Source organism: Python bivittatus, unplaced genomic scaffold (assembly GCF_059951505.1).
Source record: "Python bivittatus isolate LINGU-HERP-01145 unplaced genomic scaffold, Pbiv_v1 ctg000080_np1212, whole genome shotgun sequence".
In the NCBI taxonomy this organism is placed as follows: Eukaryota; Metazoa; Chordata; class Lepidosauria; order Squamata; family Pythonidae; genus Python; species Python bivittatus.
Genome location: NW_028277035.1, coordinates 87,942,266 through 87,962,732, shown reverse-complemented (window position 1 = coordinate 87,962,732; position 20,467 = coordinate 87,942,266). Strand labels below are relative to the sequence as shown.

General features: G+C 44.2%; 2 protein-coding genes across 3 annotated transcripts; one reads left to right on the top strand and one right to left on the bottom strand.

Moving 5' to 3' along the window:
- Window positions 1-608: 608 nt before the first annotated feature.
- LOC103062470 (uncharacterized) lies at window positions 609-5,329 on the top strand. 2 transcript variants are annotated; one of them, XM_025168599.2, is made up of 2 exons: window positions 609-741; window positions 1,800-5,329. In XM_025168599.2, the coding sequence occupies exons 1-2, from the start codon at window positions 732-734 to the stop codon at window positions 2,927-2,929; spliced, it is 1,140 nt and encodes a 379-aa protein (XP_025024367.1). In that variant the 5' UTR covers window positions 609-731; the 3' UTR covers window positions 2,930-5,329. The 2 variants fall into 2 exon arrangements, with proteins under 2 accessions (XP_025024367.1, XP_007431368.2); XM_007431306.3 differs by having other exon boundaries at window positions 1,797-5,329.
- Window positions 5,330-5,788: 459 nt separating this feature from the next.
- LOC103060712 (E3 ubiquitin-protein ligase TRIM7-like) lies at window positions 5,789-17,359 on the bottom strand. The gene is made up of 7 exons (XM_007431298.4): window positions 16,870-17,359; window positions 15,249-15,344; window positions 11,633-11,851; window positions 11,175-11,197; window positions 10,794-10,909; window positions 9,509-9,634; window positions 5,789-8,273 (listed from the first exon to the last, which is right to left on the bottom strand). The coding sequence occupies exons 1-7, from the start codon at window positions 17,125-17,127 to the stop codon at window positions 7,750-7,752; spliced, it is 1,362 nt and encodes a 453-aa protein (XP_007431360.1). The 5' UTR covers window positions 17,128-17,359; the 3' UTR covers window positions 5,789-7,749.
- Window positions 17,360-20,467: the final 3,108 nt, after the last annotated feature.

The following is a 20,467-nucleotide window of genomic DNA, read 5'->3' as shown; positions in this document are numbered from 1 at the left end:
GACCCAGCGCCGGAATATACCCCCCCAATGCCTCTAAACGCGTGCACGCGGCACAACAAATCTTGCGACATAAGACGACCTTCCCGCTTTTCAGCCGGCAATGCGCACCGAACTTATTACAGACTCTGAACTTAACGGCTTGCATCAAGTTGACGGAGGGGGCTCTAGATTCATCTGCCTTAAAACTGCGTCCTCGGGGGCCGCATTGCAGAAAGAGGGGCCCGGGGCTCTGTCCCCAAGTCCCTCGCTTCGCCTCCACCGCCGCCCTCCCCAAACGGGATCCCCCTCGCTCTCAGGAACGCGCGGAAGCCCGCAAAGCGCAACACGCTCGCTTAGGAAGCGGCCCGCGCAGAGCTACTCTCTGAGCTTGGCCGCTTTCTTGCAAACGTCTCGTCACCCGGCTAGGTAGGAGCACTGAAGATGTCACCTAGCTGGGCAATGAAACGTTTGCAAGAAAACAGCCGAGCGCAGAGAACCCCAAGGACTCCACAGCCCAACCCTGAGCCATACAGATTCTCTTCTATTAGAACTACACTTCCCAGAGTGCCTCTCCGCGGCATCCCGCTATTCGCCCTCCAAACTACATTTCCCACCATGCTCCGCGGGGCAGCACAAAAGGCCGCAAGAATTCGGACGGAAAGTGGCTCTGAGATGGGCATCGGTTCTGCGGCGCTGCGCCCGCGGCCCCCTCGGGACTGAAAGTCCGCTAAGGCGGCGCGCCTCGCTCGGGCATGGAGCCCGGTGAGTTCCCGGGGTGGGGCTGGAGGGAGGCAGGGACCCGGGCAACTTCGCGGGCGCCTCCCGAGGAAAGGAGCTGACCGTGGAGCATTGCGCTGGCCGTTGCCTTGATTGGGGTGGCTTCTAGGCAGGGGGGCGACTGCGTGGAGGAACGCAGAGGAAATGCAAAACCTGCGGGAAGAGTGCGAGACCCTCCCGGGGGAGCCTCTCCTTTGTGACATGTTTGCTCACTTTTCCATGTCAGGCTCCAGAATCAGGGGTGGGTTTCTTTCCCCTCGCAAGATGCAGGCGCCCTTCTCGTGAATTTGGGTCCGCTGCCATTCCCAGATGGCGATTTTTAATCTGGATGAAATCATCCTTTGTTTTATTTATTAAATTTATAGAGCCGCCCGACTCACGTATGTGATTCTGGGGGGTGCCCAATAAAACAATCAAATAAACAGTATCAAACAATATAATCCAACAATTAAAAATTTTAAAACAGTTAAAACACAGATATAAATAAGACCGCGGGAGAATGGACCAACAGCCTACACACAGGGTAGCCACCTTGTGGACTCCCTACATCCCTGGGACCCCCAAGCCAACCGTTGAAGGAACCAGGTTTTAAGAGATTTCCTAAATGTCAACAGGGTCACATCTATAGCTGTGCTTCCTACGAGTCAAAAGTCACTCACTCACACGTTTTATCCTTTTAGTTTTGAAAGTTCCTTGATTACAGCAGAAGTGTTGGAGAGGCAATTAATCTTAATTCCCTCAGGCCTGGGGACTGGAGGTTGGGTGAGCCCATCATTGTGGATTGTTATGACTATGGCCTTATGGATTGTATTAGATTGTTCCTGGGTGCCTTTGTTATGTTTCTTTTGGTGTTTAAGATTTCAGTAAATATCAGAGCATCTCCACTAGGAAGAAGCCTTGAGCACAGGAAGAGATTTAAGTTCCTTTTTTTTTTTTAACACCTTCTCCCCATCTGTTCTTCTGTGGTCAAAATCCCAGATTCCTTTTGGCCTCACAGTGAAGAATAAAAATGGCTGATCGGCAGCGTCTCTTTCTTTTAGCAGGTGAAGACTGGATCAAGAGAGAAGGTGATGAAGGAACTCCCCAGCCAAGGGATCCCCTGCTGGTCGATGTGGAACAGCCGACAGAAAATTTATCTGAGGAAGGTGAAGATTTCCTGGAGTCTAAGCCATTGAAAACTCTGAAGAGGGATTTGGACGTTCATCAGAATCCATTCACAGAGGAGATTTGTTTTGACTATGAGAACAGCCCTCAGAAAATCTACCCAAATGACCGGCCGTTTAAGTGTGATGTGTGTGAGAAAAGCTTCCGCCACAGTTCTAGCCTGTTAACCCATCGAAGGCTGCATACTGGGGAGAAACCATATAAGTGCACCGACTGCGGGAAGAGCTTCAACACCAGCTCAGCACTGATCGTGCACCGCCGGACCCACACCGGAGAGAAATCCTATGTCTGTTCAGACTGCGGGAGGTGTTTCAGTGAAGGTTCGGTGCTCATCAAGCACTGGCGGATCCACACCGGGGAGAAGCCATACAAATGCGCCATTTGTGGAAGGGGCTTCCGGCAAAGCTCCCAGCTCCGGGCCCACGAGCGGACCCACACGGGGGAAAAACCCTACGAATGCCAGGACTGTGGGAAATGCTTCAGCACCAGTTCTAATCTCTCTGCCCATCAGCGGACCCACACAGGAGAAAAACCATACATCTGCACTGAGTGCGATCGACGGTTTGGTCACAAATCACATCTCATCTCCCACCAGAAGACGCACACAGAGAAGCTGCATGCTTGCTCTGACTGCCCAGCGACCTTCCGCATGCTCCATCAGCTCCTGGTCCATCGCAAGTCCCATCAGGAAGAGAGGCGCTACAAATGCCTCCTCTGTGGAAAGACTTTCAGCTACAGTTCAGCCCTCTTGGCGCACCAGAGAATGCACACGGGGGACCGGCCGTTCAACTGTCTGGAGTGCGGAAGGAGTTTTGTCCGGAATTCAGACCTGAACAAACACCAGCGGATCCACACGGGGGAGAAGCCCTACGAGTGTCCGGAGTGTGGGAAGCGATTTAACCAAAGCTCCCACCTGGTTAGCCATCGGAGAGTCCACATGAAAAGCGCTGCAAAGAATCCTGGGACAGATGTCAGTGCTCCAAGGGGACGAGAAATAGAGTCTTCTTGAAGAGCTCTCTTGGAACATTTCTTTGCTGAACGTTTAAATTATTAAGGCTGCAGTCTCCTTACATGAGAGTAAATCTCATCCCATCCAGTGGGACTTCATTTGTTACTCACAGGTAATAAACCAGTAAGACTGTGGTGGGTGTGTTTTACTCTCCATAGGAAAACAAAAGAAAATTCTGCTCCAAGAGATTTCAAATGATTCACTAAATGACAATAAGTTATATGGCCAGGATACCTTATGTAACAAGATATACGTTGGTTGATGTAACTGTTTCTGTAGAAAAGAGCAAACACACCTGCAAGACCGGGATACTATTTTCTGGCCGTTGAGAAATCTTGTTTAGCCCTTCTCTGGCTTCTGTTGTCTTACGAAGCATGTTTTTAAGCTTATCATTGCAATGATGAGGGTTTATAAATTTGTGATGTTGCTGTTTAATGAAAAGTTATATTCTTGACCCGCTACAATATGTGGCTAGAACCCTCTGTCTTATGAGAATGCAGAATGCCGATACTGTTTAAGACAACTGAGGCAGAATAGTGTTTCCTAATTGGGTTTTTTTTTTCAAGTTTTTTTTTCTATTTTTTTTAAATATGAAGGATCTCGCTGGTAAGACCCACCGGTAAAGCTAAAGTTTAAAGACAGTAGACTTTCCTTGAGGTGGGGAAGAAGAGCTTTAATCATTTTCTGGCTACCAAAGGTATGGAGAAACAACTTGAACTGACATTGCCTATTTTCTATAGATCTCATGTGAATGTACTATCAGCTATCTACTTTCAAAAGAAATAGAACTCCAGCTGGCTTTTAATAACCACATTCCATTAACCCCCTTCCCCTTGTCTTAATAAAACTTTAAAGTTGAAGAATAGTCTTAACAAAGGAGCTGTATTTTTAAAATAAATATGTGAAAGTTTTTGTTATTCCTTTATCAAATATAATGACTGGGTTCATTACTGCTTACTTCCATGCGATCCAGCACTTGAATTATTACAGAACTTGATCCCTTATGAATACTTCCCGTAGAACAGGGCTATGGAGTCCCCATCATCTTGAAGGCTGTACTAGACTCTGGGTGGCTTACGTAGAGCTGCACTTAAAAATGGTGGAGTCTGAACTCAGAGTGGGAACAGGCTCAGGAGTTTTCAGGGATGACATGTAGGTACCTCAAGGACCTCCATGGCTTAAGCCATCCATTTTGCTTCTTAAAACTTGTAACCCCACCCACCTCCATGTGAAAATACAGGCCAAATGGGTTTAGAATTGCAGTCTTATTGCAGGATCCTTTTTTACTCAGAAGTTCTTGGGATTTATTCTTAAGTCCCGGTTGACTTGAATCACTTTCATTTACTAGGATTCCATAATTATTTTTGGTCGGTGACAACTGAGAACTCTGTGTTTTGTTCCTTAATCTTGACTTCATTTTGCCAGCAAAATTTTTCTCTATATATACTGTATGGGCCACTTACACTTCCGTGTCTGCTTCATGTTTTTGACAAAGCAGATCTCTGAAACAATGAGTATATGCTGCAATAAATATGTTAGTCTTTAAGCTGCAACAGATGTTTATGCCCACTTAAGTGTGCACTGGATCACAGTCTCGGTTAAATGTTTTTCTTCTTGACAATAGTCAGACTGGAGAGCCTTTATGATGCAATAAGATTACAGCCACACATGCAAGGAAAATGTTGGTTTTGAATAAATATGCTTATGATTCTACTTCATGAATCAAATTATTATTTGTTGCAAAATCCAAACCTTACTGTATTGCACTGAATTTTGCACCTAGAAGATCAGCCTCTCTTCCCCGTTGCTTGCTGTATGGAGTTAGTGATGATGCCTCTGAATTTTTATTGGCCTTATAGGAGACCCTCTTTAGAGTGAGATGTTCTAATATATTTCTTCCCTTCCTCCTCCTCCACCTTCCATTCCATGTTTTTGGATCAAAGCAATACCCAAATAATTAGCTATTCAAATAATAGTACAGCCATAATTACAGAAAAAGTGTTATTTGGAAATAGACAGAAGGGTAATGCATGTTTCTGTAAAAATAATAAATTGAAGTTCACATTCCCCAGAGGCTTACTAGACAGCTGTTGTTTGTTGAATGGTCTTTTGGAGTCTCAAAGTACAACACTTAAGGTCCATACTACACTGCATTATGGTGTTTCAGAAGTACTTACTAAGTATTGTCTGATCAGTATAATGCTTGTCACATTTTGTGAGCTGGAGGTGTTTCTCTCCTCCTCTTTATGGCATTGATTTTTGAGTCTGAATGTTAGGATGCTCTTCGTCTTTGACTTGGTTCACACAACTTACTTAAGTGAATGGTGGAGCAGCACAGTGTTCCTCAACGTCAGCAGCTTTAAGATGTATGGACTTAAATCCAAATTGGGGGGGGGGGATAAAGTATTGTGATAGTTGTGTGATCCACTCTGTGTGTGTGCGCACGCGCGCACGTGCATGTGGGTGAATGCAATCCTGGTGTACCCAGACTAGCCATTGTCAGTCCTCTCAGCCACACCCACTCCCAGGCGAGGAGAAACCCATTAGCTCTGCAGAAAGTGGAAGGCAAGGAGAAGTAGGCTTGGCTTAGGTCTTGATGGGCAGAGAATGAGTTATATTGTGTAAGAGTGAATTTCTGTGTTGGTCAGGAAATTGGGAAGTAGGTAAAGGCTGAGAAAATATTTATTTATTTATTAAATTTGTATGCTACCCATCTCCCCCAGAGGGTGACTCCTTAAAATAACTCCTTAAATAGTTTAAGATGTTCCAAGGTAGTTTTAACTTAAGGTAATATTAAATATGGGTTCAGATGGCTCAGAAGTAATTGGTGGAGCTTCTCTGGATGTTGCAGTTAAGGCCTTCGGATGCCAATCCCTGGTGGGAATGCTGGTAAAGCACTTAATTGTGTCTTGGATCATGAATAATAATTACTTACAAGGCATTATAGAAGATGAAATGGAATGAGGTTCCCCCTGAGATCTGGCTGGCTCTCACCCTGGTGGAGTTTCAGAAGACCTTAAAGACCCAGCTGTTTTCCCAGGCTTTGGGCTAGGATGAAGGAAGCCCCTGATGGGAGGTATTTTGTAGGGTTTGTCGCTATTGTTTTGAGTGGCTGGATTTCCATCTTATTTTATCTTGTACTATTTTGTTTTATTGTGAGCCACCCAGAGAAGTTTGGAAGTCGGGCGGCACCTACATTGAATAATAACTATTTTCAGTATGCTTTAAATCTGTGAAATAAATGTGTTTTCAGTATGAATGTACTGCATTGGGCTGTCAGCATATATTGTATAAGGCTGCAGTCGTCTACCCATTTATCTGACAGCTTCATTTCAGGGAATGGGAATTATTTCTCACTCCACATCAGCCTTCAGTATTGGTTGGTTAGGGGTGGTAGGAGTTCAAATCAAGCAGGATCTCATGGGCGATACATTGTGTAGTCCTATCAGTCAAGGAAAGGCAGTGAATCGTAAGCCAGCACATGGTTTCTCAGGATTGAAGGGCATGATCTAGGCCAGAAGCAGAATTCACATGTGCCTTAAAATAGAGGAAAAATGCAGTCCATGAGCAACACATCATAAAAATCAATAATGTACACCAGGTTACATGTATATGAGTAAGTGCAAATCATAAAATTAACACAATGTATCAATCAACAGTGTTTTGCCGATGACGTAACAAAATTTAGCTATACTCAGAGTGATAGATTCACTTGGATTTGAAAGTACAAATTGTAAAAACCAGTCAGGGGGCTTGAAACATGCAATGAATTTATGTAGTGCAAAATGAAGCACAGTTGCTGCTTTGAAACAATTTAGAATTATTCACAGTAGTGGCATGGGTTTTCGTTTCAAAGTAGATGTGTCTGTGCAAGATTAGTTACAAAAAATGTCAAAACCTTGCTACCAGAAAAGCCCAAAGGTACTGAAATTAGTTACGTGCCCATACAAATCAATATAAGCATTGTGCAATGGAGCAGCCTTACAGAAACGAAGTACGCTTGATTGCCTTTGCTTGCATGATTCATTTTTAAATCTTTAAAACATTATTTCTAACTTAGTGTGAAAAGGAGGAGATAATTTCCTATGAACAGGCGGAAAAAGAAAGCAAATTCTGCTATCAGTTGAGGTGCAACTTGCTTCACACAGAAAACTCTGCATCGGGATTAATATAGGGAGCCCCAAGAGCAGTAGAAAATGAATGGAGGGGGAGGGTGAAGGAGTTTCAAGATTTGAAGCTCTCCTGCCTCCATGGAAGGAGAGAGAGATGGAGATGTAATCTACTTGCAGCGTCCCAGAAGGCTGTGTGTTGAAGGCTTTGACTTCAGATTTTGCCAAAAAGGCAGGTAGCCATCGGTGAGGCTTTCTCTCACAATTTTTCCCAAGCACTTTTCCATCAGCCACGAAGACTAGAAGCATACGCTTTGTGTTTCTGAATATTCTACTTGGCCGCCCCTCCAGCACATTTATTTTATTTTGCACTCTGTTACAGCTGTGTTATGGCAGGACAACTGTACCATGAGATAAGTATGTCCAACTATGTAAACATTTGCAAATTGCTGTTTTCCCCCCATCATAGCTTTCGGCTAGTCAAAAGCCAGTTTGTACAACTGCAACTCCTTCCATTAAAATATATCCTTGACTGGTGCTCTCAGTGAAGCACTTAATGCTTCACTAAAAATTCAAAACAAAAAAGGAGACGTTCCTTTGCAGACACAGAGTTAACAAAAGTAGTTCCAAGCAACTGTCGGGCTGCTGCTTTAGGTCCCAGATTAAACAACGCTTCTCAGATTGCTGAAATTCAAAATGCCAGGAATAACCTCAGGGGCATAAGGTGAGCTGAGATCTAGACCCCACCCAGAACCAAGGGTGAATCCTCTCTTGCTTGAAGGAGATAGGCGGAAAAGTGAAAATGGGAGCGTCCAGCTCTGCATCGAGAAACGCCACCCACCCTCCCTCGTAGTCTAGGCAGACTTTGATCCTCTTGGGCCTCCGGAGCAGAAACAAGGAGGTCCAACGAGAGGTCAGGGCTTGCAATTGGCCCCAGCACTGCTGTACTGCCCAGATGCCTTGCTCTGGGCTGAGGCTGAGGAACCCCTTCCTCTTCACAGACGCCTGGGCAATGCCAATGGCCCAGTTCTGCCCCTGCTCGACGTCCACCACCCAAGAATGCTTCCCACAGCAGAAGCTCTCGCAGGCCAACACGAAGAGCTCAGAATCAAATCTCTCAGGATCATCTGGCAAGGACTGCGCGTGATCCAGGTGCATCACGGTCTTCCGATCGGGGGAGAGGAGAAGATGGGGGTTGGCTGTATGTGGATCCAAGGTCACCCTGACTGGGGAGACTGAAAGAAAGAGAGAGAGGGTGAGTTGTGTGGCCTTCTCAGCTCCAACCTGCCTTCTCAATGATCCAATTAAAGCAAATGGCTGCTCATGCTGGGAAAGCGATGCAAACGCTCACAAGCGACAATGAGTGTTCATTGGCCCTGGAGCTTAGCCCAGGGATGGCAAACCTTTTGGGCTCGGCATGTCAAAAATTCAGAACATGCCTAACTTGACTCTGCTGGCGTGTCCCCCCCCCCAAGCAAAAGAGAAACCATTCTTTACCTATTATTTATTTTTAAAAGATATAGTCCAATCATGTATGGTGCTATCTATTATATAAAGAAACATCAAATAATTACAAAAATGAAGTATGAGTAAAACATACTCAATTTCTTTGGTAACTCAAACAGGGAGAATTGTTGTCAGGTGTTGGTGAACGCTGGCATCATGGCGTGTCACCTTTGATATGCGTGTCATAGGTTCGCCATTGCTGGCTTAGCCTCAGCATCCACTATAGAACCTCAACATGCAGTTGTTATTTTGGAGATCACCTACGAGTATCCACATCTCCTAAGCATTCTCTTAATCGTCTTTTAAGGAACCTACAGTTCCACCACCTTATGCCTGTGAAAGATCAGCCATACTATTTCTTACCCTTTAAAGTAGAAAATGCATGAAAACTGCCCCTGCAGCTTCATAGGGTTAAACGTAACACGGAAATAAACTGAGCCCCAAAGTCATTACCTTCATCCTTCTACTCCTTCTCAACAGGCTTAAACCTTCTCTAGAAAATCTGACTCAGAGCATGATACATGCAAACTCACTTCCAGCTTCTCCCCAAGGTATATTAAGTGGGGCCTCGAGCTACCAGAGACTGTCAAGTTCCTGATCTGGCAGTTCCCAACGAGGCCTGCCTTGTGGCCATGCACAGTGTGCGCCCATTTACCTGTTACGTAAAGAAATGTATTTAGCTCTGCAAGGCACTCTGGAAGCAGTGCCTTCTAGCTGATGCTCAAAACACACCTGGCCTGCAACGCTGCCTATCTGCAAGAAGCTCATCCGAGCAGCCACTGCATGGTTCACAAGTAGGGTCTCGCTGCGTGGGGCTGTGTGATAGGAAAGCAACATCCCAAGAAGCACCTCTTCAACACGAATGTTCTCCAGGACGTAGGAGCAGCAAACGTTTCACCCCACCCAAACTGCAAGCCCCAAGGGAGGCCAGAGTGAAAAACAAACCAAGCAAAGCCAGCCTCACCTTTCTTGTCTGCTCTCAGGGCATCATTGTGCGATACTGGCCAGAAAGCCTGGGGCTGATCAGCCTGGTTCGTGAGGACATTTACCCTCTGAGTTTTGTCTTTCTGAAATTCATCCATCAGTGATTCTAGACAAGAGAGAAGGGCAAAGATTTGGGCCTTCTATCAAGAACACATTGGAGAATTTGCAGATTTTTTTTATGTACACAAGTCTGTCTATCCATCCATCCCACATGCCCAGTGGGAAGAACTTGAAAATTTATCCTGCAGGGGCCTAGAACCTATGAAAGAAAGAAAAATCTGAAAATTAGAAAGATTCGGAACGTTTCTGCTTAAGGGATTCCTGCAGGTCTTCAGAAGGCAGGGTTAGCTGCTTCGGGAACCGAGTGAGGAATCAAATGCAGCAACTGGAGCAGAACTCAGGGCAGGTCTGCTTTCCTGTTTAGAGGTGACACAATCCTAAACATGATGCTCCAGACCTGAAGTGGGATACCTGTGGCTCTCAGCATTCCCTATGACTGGTCATGCTGGCTAATGCTGCTGGGAACTGTAGTTCAGCAACATCTGGGCAGTTTTAACTTCTCTGTCACTACTCCAGAAAAAGAAAATGGAGGTTTCTTTGCACAACTTCTTGCCCCGTGCTCAGAGACAAGGGAGGGTCTCATGGAAGACCACTAGTAAGAAGTGTACAATCTCATTTCCTGAAGTGTATGTAACAGGACCCCCTAGATCATTCTCAAGGAGATGTCTGCCTTGGACCCACTCCTCTTTTAGAATTTCTCTTTTTCTCATGTCTGATGTTCCAGTCATCTTTTTCAAGGGACTGGTTCTCAGGATGAGCAAAATATTTTGCTCTGATATGTTTTGAGTTCAAAACATTTTCTTGTAGGCTCAAAACACTACCGAAATGCTTAAACCTGCATTTTCACAGTCAAAGCAGCAGATCCATACATAAAATGAACCTTTTGCAAAATGCTTTAGGTCATGGTAAATCAGTATCAGGAGCTGCCATTTAAATTTCCCACAATACCCTCAACATTACCATAATGCTTCAGGACAATGTGGGATGAACATCGTTTCAATTTAAATACTTCTGCTATCACCCATAACTTATTTCAGTATTCATGAAAGTAGAAATTCTCATCAGATCTAGAGCAAGTCCTGAGAATTTATCTATTCCTCCCTTCCTCCCTCTCTTCTTTTTTCCCCATTTAGTGGAGATCATTTCACAGGAACAGAGTTTACCTACAATTACAGAAATGTGTGTTTGTTGTGTAGTTTCCATACCTTTAAATTTCTTGAAGTTTTCCATTAATAGACCACTTTGCCGAGAGATGGCACTGAGATTTTTTTCCAGGTTAACAGGTTTCTCTTGGAAGCAAAGGAACTCGCCCTTTTCACACCTAGGAGATCAGAGAAATCCCAAACTATTTTGGCTTTGTGGCTTCCCCTGATGTATGAGCTGCCTCCAAGCATCTGATCAGAGAAAAATGAGAAGGACAGCCAAACTGTGTCCAAATTAATTTCTGGCTGGCCTCTTTAAAGAAAGAATAGGGTCTTCGTCTCTGCTGGACAGAGCTCACAGGAGAGCAGAAAGGAAAATTCTTTTATATTTTCCTGTAACCACTCAATGTCATTATTAGCCTTGAAGAATTAAAAATCACATACCTGCTTAAAGTTTCCTTGAGATCCTAGACAAACCAGAGATATTTGAGTTACTTTGTGAAGAGGAAAAAAATATTAGACAATAATTTTTTGTTCGGGAGGATTTTACAGTTTTCTTTTTTTTAAAAAAAGAAAAATAACGTATAACTTTTTGAGATCTAAGGGAGATAGCCTGAAGCGGGAAGAAGACCCTAAAAGCAGGCTTCCTCCCGAAACTCTTAGAAACACTCCACTGAGCAGAGAGAGGCCTGGTTCGAAGCTTCAACCCCCCCTCCCCCCACCGCCCCAGGTTTGCTCCCTAAAGAAAGAATTTCTATCAGGGGGGTTCTGGGAAAACTCAGTGTCACAAGATTCTTGCTGAATGTGCAGTGCAGACTGCCGTCTTTGCTGCAGAGATGCTGAGGGTCAGCGAGAAACAGTCACAACACTTTATGTTAAAAACATAACTCTAGAATGTCCACCTGCAAAAACTCGCCCGCAGGCCTCTGACAGTGCTTCTCTAGATCCTGGATCAGCTCACTGAGAAAAGAAATGTTGGACGAAAGTCTGGTGCTAGTTTCGTCCTCTTCCTTCTCCAGTTCACTCAACTGAGCCAAGAGGCAACTTTCCTGCTCTTCTAGAAATGAGCGGAGCTGCTGGAAGGCCTGCACAATCTTTGTTCTTTCTGCTTTGATGTCTTCCTGCAGACAACAGAGAAACAGATAAGGAAATAAAAAAGTCAATGAGACTATGGTTGTTTCTGTAAAATTAACCATATATTTTAGACCCAGCATATTGTTTAATACCAGGGAGTAATGCCAGTATAGCACAGTATTACTATCATTAAATAATACCCAGTTGTAGGTATATTGCTAATGCTTGTCATTATGTACCAAATACTCACTGAATGCATGAATGGATATATTGTACTTGAAAGATGGGAATATATGAAACCCACCCAAATAGGTCATAGAGTCTGAAGGGTTTGTTCTGGAAGAGTTCACTTTGCATTACACAGTGGTTTTGTGATGGAATGGAATTATGAAGGCCAGGCTCAGGGAGATAAACATTTTCTTAGCTCACCAGAACCGCGTGGGAGGAACAAGAGGATGAGACTGGCACCTCCCTGAGGAATTCACACTGTTGTGGCTGGAGGACTTTGGGAACTGGGGTTTTAGTCTGGGAAGATTCTTGCTAGAGGTTGTAGCTAATAAACATAGCTGGACTGAATTGGCATTGTCTCTTGGAGTTCCTTGGGCTAGGCCTGACATCAATCAAAATGTTTATCTCCCGGAGCTTGGCCTTCATAATTCCATTCCATCACAGGTTTGTGTATTTTACAAGGCTTATAGGCTGCTCCAATTATACCTGACTCTGAGCAGCTAACAAATGTCCTCCAGATGATACAGGTAGTCCCCAGGTTAAGAACGTCTGGGTTACAGACGATCCATAGTTACAAACAGATCCTATTGTAGCAAAATTTGAGTTAAATACACAATGATTTGAGTTAAATATACAATGGTTCAAGTTCATTACACAATACTACTGATACAGTATTATACAATAACAAAGTTCCAGCTTATAATATAAATTCGACTTTGGGAGACCTTGGGAACTTAAACTTCTTAAACTGGGGACTACCTATAACAAATTTAAAATGAAAGCAAAACATCGTAATAGGGAAGTAACGGTTAAATCTGGATTAGAAGCTGGAAGAGTGCCAATTCTAGTCCTCCCTTAGACACAGGAGCTGTCTGGAAGCATATTCAGACTTGCAAGAGTGGTGTCAGCCCTTCAAGGTAGACTAGACTAGGAAACCAAAGTTATAAATGCTAATACTAATAGTGTAAGCCACCTAGAGTCACTTGTATAGTGAGATGGGCAGCATATACATTTGAAAGATAAATAAATAAAATAAAAAATAATAATACTTCTATAATAAGGTTACAGTAACAGAATCTTGCAAGTCTGAATACGCTTCTCCCCTCCCTCTATTTATGTTCATGAGAACTAGGGAGGGTCATTTCTGAGATGGTTTCTCAAATGACATTTCTGCCCCGGATTCAAATTTTTTAATCTGATGGTTGTCTTAGTTGCAGCTCTTCCTTCTGTTCCTCAAAGTTATTCCTTCTGCCAGATTTCTGGGGGAGGTATGGCAAACTGAAGACAGCTCCATGAAAAGCCAAGCAACTGGTGAGTAGGCTGGTTCCTCAGGACCTCTCTGCATAAGCAGAGGACAGGAGATTGCCCCCAGGTGCAGATGGCTGCTCCTCGCAAAGAGACCACAGGGCAGCGGTTTTCCTTGGGTTTGAGCAATGAGAGACAACAGGATCAGCCATCTTGCTCGCAACCATGGCGGAGCCTTTTAAAGGACGCTAAGTTCACAAACTTTCTAATCGCTTTTGGAAACTGCCGATTTACCACCTTAAAGCTACTAGAGACCTTCGGAACAACAAGTTTGAAAAGTCTTCATTGGGTGAGTTTATCTTCAACTCTGAACAAAAGAAAACTTACTTGTAAGCTTAAGAACTTAAAGAATCTGAAATAAACAGCAAAAAGCTCAATAAGATTTTGATCTAAGAACGTTATAAATGGATTAAGGGCCCAGATAAATTTGGAACATTGACTTTTACTATATGATTTTGGAATTAACTATAAAAAATAAACAGCTTCTTATGGGAAACAGACTTATTTTGGCTATCCTGGCTATTGTAAGTCATAACAAAGATAAATGATGATTTTAGAAACTGGACACTAGAGGAGACTAAAGATTCTAAGCAAAAAATAAAAATAAAAATGCAAGCCTGTTCTTGTTATCAGTTAATACTGGGGCTTATAAAATAACACAAAACATTGTAACATCGGAAATATAAAGGAGATCTTTGAAGAATGAAGCCAGACATTAGTAACTACAATATCAACACTGTCAGTAATGATGTCTGCTTCTATGGATAGACTATGTCTAACAGATGTTAATGAAGGTCATTAACATCTTTTAGATATAGTCTATCCATAGAAGCAGACATCATTAGTAAATTGGCTCCTACGCTCCTCTCTGGATAAAACAGAGAGATGCGAGATTGCCCAAGCTGTTTCTTCTTATGGTTACCCCTCACAAAGAGACTGCAAGACAGCGGTTTCTAGAAGGGGGGAAAATCAGGAAATGGGGGAATTCTCCATACGGTAGTCCTCACTTAATGACTGTTTGTTTAATAATGGTTCAAAGTTATGATGGCCTTGGAAAAAGTGCTTTATGACCTGTACTTGCACTTACGACCATCACAAACCATCGCACCCCCCCACTGTCATGTGATCTCAATGTATTCTTTTTTACAATGGTCATTAAGCGAATCACTGTGGCTGTTAAGCAAATCATGCAATCGTTAAGTGAATCACATGGTTGTTAAAAGAATTCTGGCAAAAAATGTCCATTGAGGAAGCTGCATTCGCTTAACGACCACATGGTTTGCTTAACAACCATCGTAAAATGGTCATAACATTGGATCCAGTCACATGCTGACTCACTTAACAACTGCCCCACTTAACGAACAATTTTCCGGTCCCTATTGTGGACATTAAGTGAGGACTACCTATAATTGCTCAAACCGCAAATGGAACCTTTTCAAAAGACATTAAGTTCATTTACTTTTCCCTTGCTAAATACCTCCGGAAATTGTCTATTAACTACTTCAAAGAAGTTAGATACCTGCAAAGTGGCAAGGCTGGCTCTGGAATTCTGGGAGTTGAAGTCCACACTTCTGAAAGCTGCCAAGGTTGAGAAACACTGCCCTAGACCCTAACCTACTTCACAGGGTAAAAAATCAAGCATGCCACCTTAAGCTTCTAGCAGAAAGACAAGTTGTAAAATGTAACAAATGCATGAAATAAATAAAATGAACCCAGAGAGCAGCTATAGTCTATAATCCTGCATTCTGGATTTAATGGGCCCAAATTGCTCATGATTATCTTTTAGAAACTTGAAATAAAACTGTATTTTATTTTAGGAAATGTGCAAAAGTCAACCAAGTGGGGAATGTATTGCAGTGAAGAGAAATTCTACACAGTAATTATTTTCCCTAGTATGAACAAGTTACCTACCAAATACTCAGCCATTTGCTTCTCCTGAGTCTGCTTTGATCTTTCAACAGCCATTCTCCCCAACTTCAGATTCTGTAGCTTGATCTGGATCTCTTCCTGAGCAAAGACAACCATTTTGGACATGTGTTAGGATTGTTCCCTACAATTATTGAAATGCTAAACCATAAAATGCCTGTCAACACCAGTTGATGGAGAGAAAAGCAGAGAGAAGGCTTGACCGTCTTGTGTTCTGCTTAAAGCCTTCCATGAGGCAATCTGTTGGCTAATGTGGACAGCAAGATGTTAAGCTAAATCAGTATTTCTCAACCTTGGCAACTTTAAGATGTATGGACTTCAACTCCCAGGATTCCCCAGTCAGCATGCTGGCTGGGGAATCCTAGGAGCTGAAGTCCACACATCTTAAAGTTGCCAAGGTTGAGAGACACTGGGCTAGACTGATGTAGGATTTTAGTTGGGATGGGAGGAAAAGGAGGGGAAGATGGGGTGGCTATGCAGATGCATAAAAAGTGAGACACTCCATGCATCTGATGAAGTGAACTGTAATTCATGAAAGCTTATACCTTTTAATAAAATGTGTTAGTCTGAAAAGGTGCTATCAGACTCCTCCTGATTTTTGGCTAGATAGACTAACATGTCTACACTGATCCTGGGAAGACTCTTGTTCCATTTTTTTTCTCAGTCACCCATGCCACAATCTCACCATTCAGCCTACCTAACTGAGCTGTTGTTAGGACAATAAAATCAGAGGAAAATCCTATTGCCCCTTTGGGTTCCCAGAGGAAAGATTAGATCTAAGTCAAGGAATAAACCACAGTAAAGCTCTTACAAACTGCATGCTTTTGTCTTGCCAATCTTGTCTGGATTCAAAAGTTAAGCAGGGTGAGATTTCTTTGGTGATGGAAGACTACCAGGATCCCAGCCAATGACAAACCGCTTCCATCCTGTTGGCAAGAAAACTACATGGATGTGTCCAAGAAGCTATCAGGAGTCAAGCTTTGTTTGAGGGTCAACCCCAAAGCTAAGATCCAATGATCTCCTCCTCTCTGCAAAGAAGCCTTGTAGCTGTGTCAAACTGCAACTTCTGCTCACTACAGGGATGGGGGATGATAGAAACTGTATTCTTGCATTTCTGGAGCTCATCTTCTTGGGGAAGGCATATCCAGAACGTACACACTTGATCCCATGGGATTTGGGAAGCTAATTTTGGGGGGGACTGAAGGAGCAGGTTCTGGAGCATCATTCTAGGTTTCTCAGAGAAAAAGCTAGGATAATTAGGCTGGGTTTGCACGATACACCAGACTAAGCTAAACCAGATTGAGTACTCTGTGGTACAGTCAGTCCTGGGAAACCCAGCCGATGCCTTAACCATCAGGTTAAGCTGTAATACAGTGGCTGGTTTGTACAGCACCTATTTAAATGACCACAGTAACCGTGTTGTTCAGCTGGCTTTAGGTGCTGTGCAAACCCAGCCTTTCGGAAGTAGCCAATCAACGCGCAGTGATCCAGGAGGACGCATCTTAAACTACGCAGCCCGGCTGCAGCAGAGCAGAAGTCCACCACTTCCACCAGCGAAGAGCGAGAGCGTCCACCTCGCCTACGCCAGCAAAACTGATTTCCTTACCTTGTATTCTTCAGCTGCCTCCTCGATCGGAAGCACCAGGTGGGTCCGGTGCTTCCTGGATTTGTCGCACACCAAGCAGATGAGGGCGCAGTCCTCCCAGCAGAAAACCTTCAGGGGCTCGCGGTGCTCGTCACAGAGGGCCTCTCCGCCCACCGCTCCGGCTGCCCGGAGACTCAGCCCTTCCGACGTCCCCGTCTCGGAGATTTGCTTCTGAGGGGCGTTCTCAGCACGAGACACGGGTGGCTCCAGGTCTCCCATGGTCCGGATGAGCCACAGCTGGGCAGGGGCGATCGCCTCCGCCTCCGGCCGTGGAGCAGCCCGGGTCCCCTCCAACACTCCAGGAGGGCGCAGGGGGAGGAGGGCGCAAAGGGGGGTGGGCGGGGAGGGGCGTTTCGCAGATCCAGCGCCCAAGTTTTCCTAGAAAACTCTCGCTTTCCTCCAACCAACCAACCTGGGCGGTGGGCGGAGTTGTGTCCATGTCTGATTGGTTGTGTGGACGCCGCGGAAGGAGTGCCAAGTGTGAGCCCCGGTCTCCGTTTGCAGGCTGCTGGCGACGGAGCGCGGGGGGAAACGAAAGAGCAAGTGGGGACTTCTGCAGACTGGGTGTGATCGTGAAGCGGGGGCTAAAGTGGCAGAGCGCTTTCACCGACGACCTCCTTATCGGCGCATTGTGCGATACGCTGATGATAACATTGAACTCCGCTCCCTCCAGGCTTGTGTTCTGCAGATGAGTATCACTAATACTAATTAGTAACCCTAATCAAGGAACCACCGACTCAGACAAACAGTCAGCCAGTAAACAACAGCCTAATCTAGGAACTGCCAAGGAAAAAACAGCTCCCCCACGACACTGACAGGGCAAGCTACTGTATATAAACAGAGAGCAAACCCCACTCCCTTCTAGCACTGAAGATGTTACCTAGTCGGGTAACGAAACGTCTGCAAGGAAACAACCAAGCTCAGAGAACCCCCAGGACTCCACTCTTCTCAGAGTTTGCTGCCAAAGCCTGTTTTGGCTTCTACACCAAAGATAATCTGTTGAAGTTTAGTTTCAACACGGGGAAGCTCATCCTCCAACAGTGCTACAGGCCTGTAAAGGACCACTGAGTTTCATGGACAGAGCAATGGAGTTTATTCCCAAGGATAAGGACAGGGCACCTGTGACTTTATAGAATAACAGCTGTGGAAGACAAGAAATTTCTGCTGGTATAGCAAACTGCACCTGCTGAAATCTCCTTTTCTAGAGCACTGTTAGAGGTGCAAGATGCCTGCTCTTGTGTACTTGGCTATCATGTCCCTGGGTGTTTGTACCATAGTTTGACTTCCAGTATGGTGAGCCCATTCAATTGTGTTCAATAAATTATGCTTAAAACATGGTTTGTTGTGATATATCAGTGTTCCTCAACCTCAGCCACTTGAAAATGTGTGGATTTCAACTCCCAGAATTCCCCAGCCAGCCAGCTGGCTGGGGAATTCTGGGAGTTGAAGTCCACACATCTTCAAGTGGCTGAGGTTGAGGAACACTGTGATATATGATCCTAGTCTTTAAGTTGGCACAAATCTCCCTGTTGTTTTATTGTAACATCCCCTTTAAATCAAGGTCAACTTTGGATAACTCCACAGACATACCCATGTAGTTTTCTTGGTGACAATACAGAAGTACTTTGCCATTTTCTCTTGGAATTTTTTTTCCTGATTTTCATGTAATACAATCCTGGGATTGTATAATTTGCCCTAAACTACAATCCTGGGCTTTCCTGGTGGTTTCTTATCTGAGCACCACTTCTGCCCTTCCTTATCTTCTCAAAATCAGCCAGTAGTACCTCTCCAGTCAATTTGTGCTAGACTTTTCTAAATAGCATTGTTACTTAGTTAGGTGCCTGGTTAGGGTTCTCTGTGTGACAACCTACTACTTTGGACACTTTAAGTGAAGACCCACCTCTCTGAAAAAAGCTGTAGTGCTGGGAATGGTGGAAGGAAAGAGAAGAGGATGGCCAGCATGGGGGATTCTGGAAGTTGAAGTCCACACATTTTAAAGTTGCCAAGGTTGAGAAACACTACTCTAGAGAGCAAATAAAATTAGTACCAAACTCTGTCTAGAAATGCTGAAAGTGTCTCCCCTTTCAGGCATTCCCTGATCACCCTGGTTGCTGGAGAATAAAAAACTTCCTTTGTAATCCTGAGCCACTTCTTTTATAGGAAGCACAGCATGAGGCCTATGTTCCTTGGCTTCCTTGTTGCACATCAGGCAGATGGGGATTCGATCCTTCTTACAGAAAACTTTCAGGAATTCCAAGTGTCTCACACAGTCCCCAATCTACTTCTTGGACTGCTTTGAGGTTCAGACCCTTCATTAATTCAGGATCCTTGAGAGAAGCTGATTCTCTGTATAGCTGTTCTCTTGGGTGTGAGCAAACCATTTCCAGGGGCAAGCCATATTGGTCTCCAGTTGCTCCCAGTACAGGTAGTCCTTGTTTAGCAACCACAATTGGGACCGGCAACTCAGTCATTAAGCAAAGCAGTTGCTAAGTGAAGCCGTGACTGTGCTTATGATCTGACTTCAACTTTCCTTTGCTTTACAGACTGCGAAGGTTGTAAATGTAAGGATTGGTTGTAAAGTTACTTCATCACCATCGTAACTGCGAATGGTCACTAAATGAGGCAGTCACTAAACAAGGACTACCTGTACTTGACAATGTAAGTTTGGCAGAAATTGTGCCCACAGTGGGGTGTTGAAACTCTCCTGGCAGAGAGAGCACAAAATTTGCTCATTCAGCCATCCACAGGAGCCTGGTCGTTTCCATGTTTCTCTCTGTGGGAGAACCCACAATTTCTCTTTCTGCTTGGATGTGTCACTCTTTCCTCTGTTCTCTGGAGTTGGCTGGGAAGACATCCTCAGGGCATGCTTGAAACAATAACTCCCTGCAGGCTTCCTTCCAAGGAGGAAGTTGAACCAATTCTGAACACACATATTTTGTGGTGAGAACAAATTAAGGCATTAGGAGGGTGGGCCCAGCGTTGTAGACCAGCTGGCTTGTTGACAAGGAGCTGCTGGAGGGCCAACTTTGCTGAAAGCAGAATTACAAACCGACTTCTTGACTTTTTATTTATTTTAAAGCATCAGTGGGTCCTTTGCTTTGGGGCAGCAATCCTGATATAGAATGTTGTCTATTTTTGCATTTTCACCAACACTTTTATCTTATGAAAAAGGTGGTGGAGGAAGGCAAAAAATCACAGGCCTGGACAAGGTATAACATCTGCATTTTAGACTCTATCCCACACATGTGTAGTCTTAAATTGGTGCCACATGCTGTAGCCTGTAGGTTACACCTAGGATGTCCCTTACAGGATCCTTTTTAGCTGCTCAGAATTGGGATTCCCACCATCTAAAGGGAGACTTTGCATTTAGAAGTTTCAATTTTTTCTACCCATCTGTCATGCAATATTCTGGCTTCAACTGACTTTTTAACTTAATGCACTGCCTAAAATTACTTTCTAGCTTTACTATGACAAATAAATCATATCTTCCTTTATTTCTTCCAGCTTCTCATCTAGAAATGTGTATTTCTCTGTAGGTAAGAGAGAGATCAAAGTAAGA

Excerpts from the sequence above, each read along its gene's own strand:
- LOC103060712 (XM_007431298.4), bottom strand. The coding sequence starts at position 17,127 with ATGGGAGACCTGGAGCCACCCGTGTCTCGTGCTGAGAACGCCCCTCAG. Across the intron at positions 11,852-15,248 it reads AGCAAATGGCTGAGTATTTG|GAAGACATCAAAGCAGAAAG; the intron begins GTAGGTAACTTG and ends TGTTGTCTGCAG. Across the intron at positions 8,274-9,508 it reads CCTGAGAGCAGACAAGAAAG|TCTCCCCAGTCAGGGTGACC; the intron begins GTGAGGCTGGCT and ends TCTTTCTTTCAG.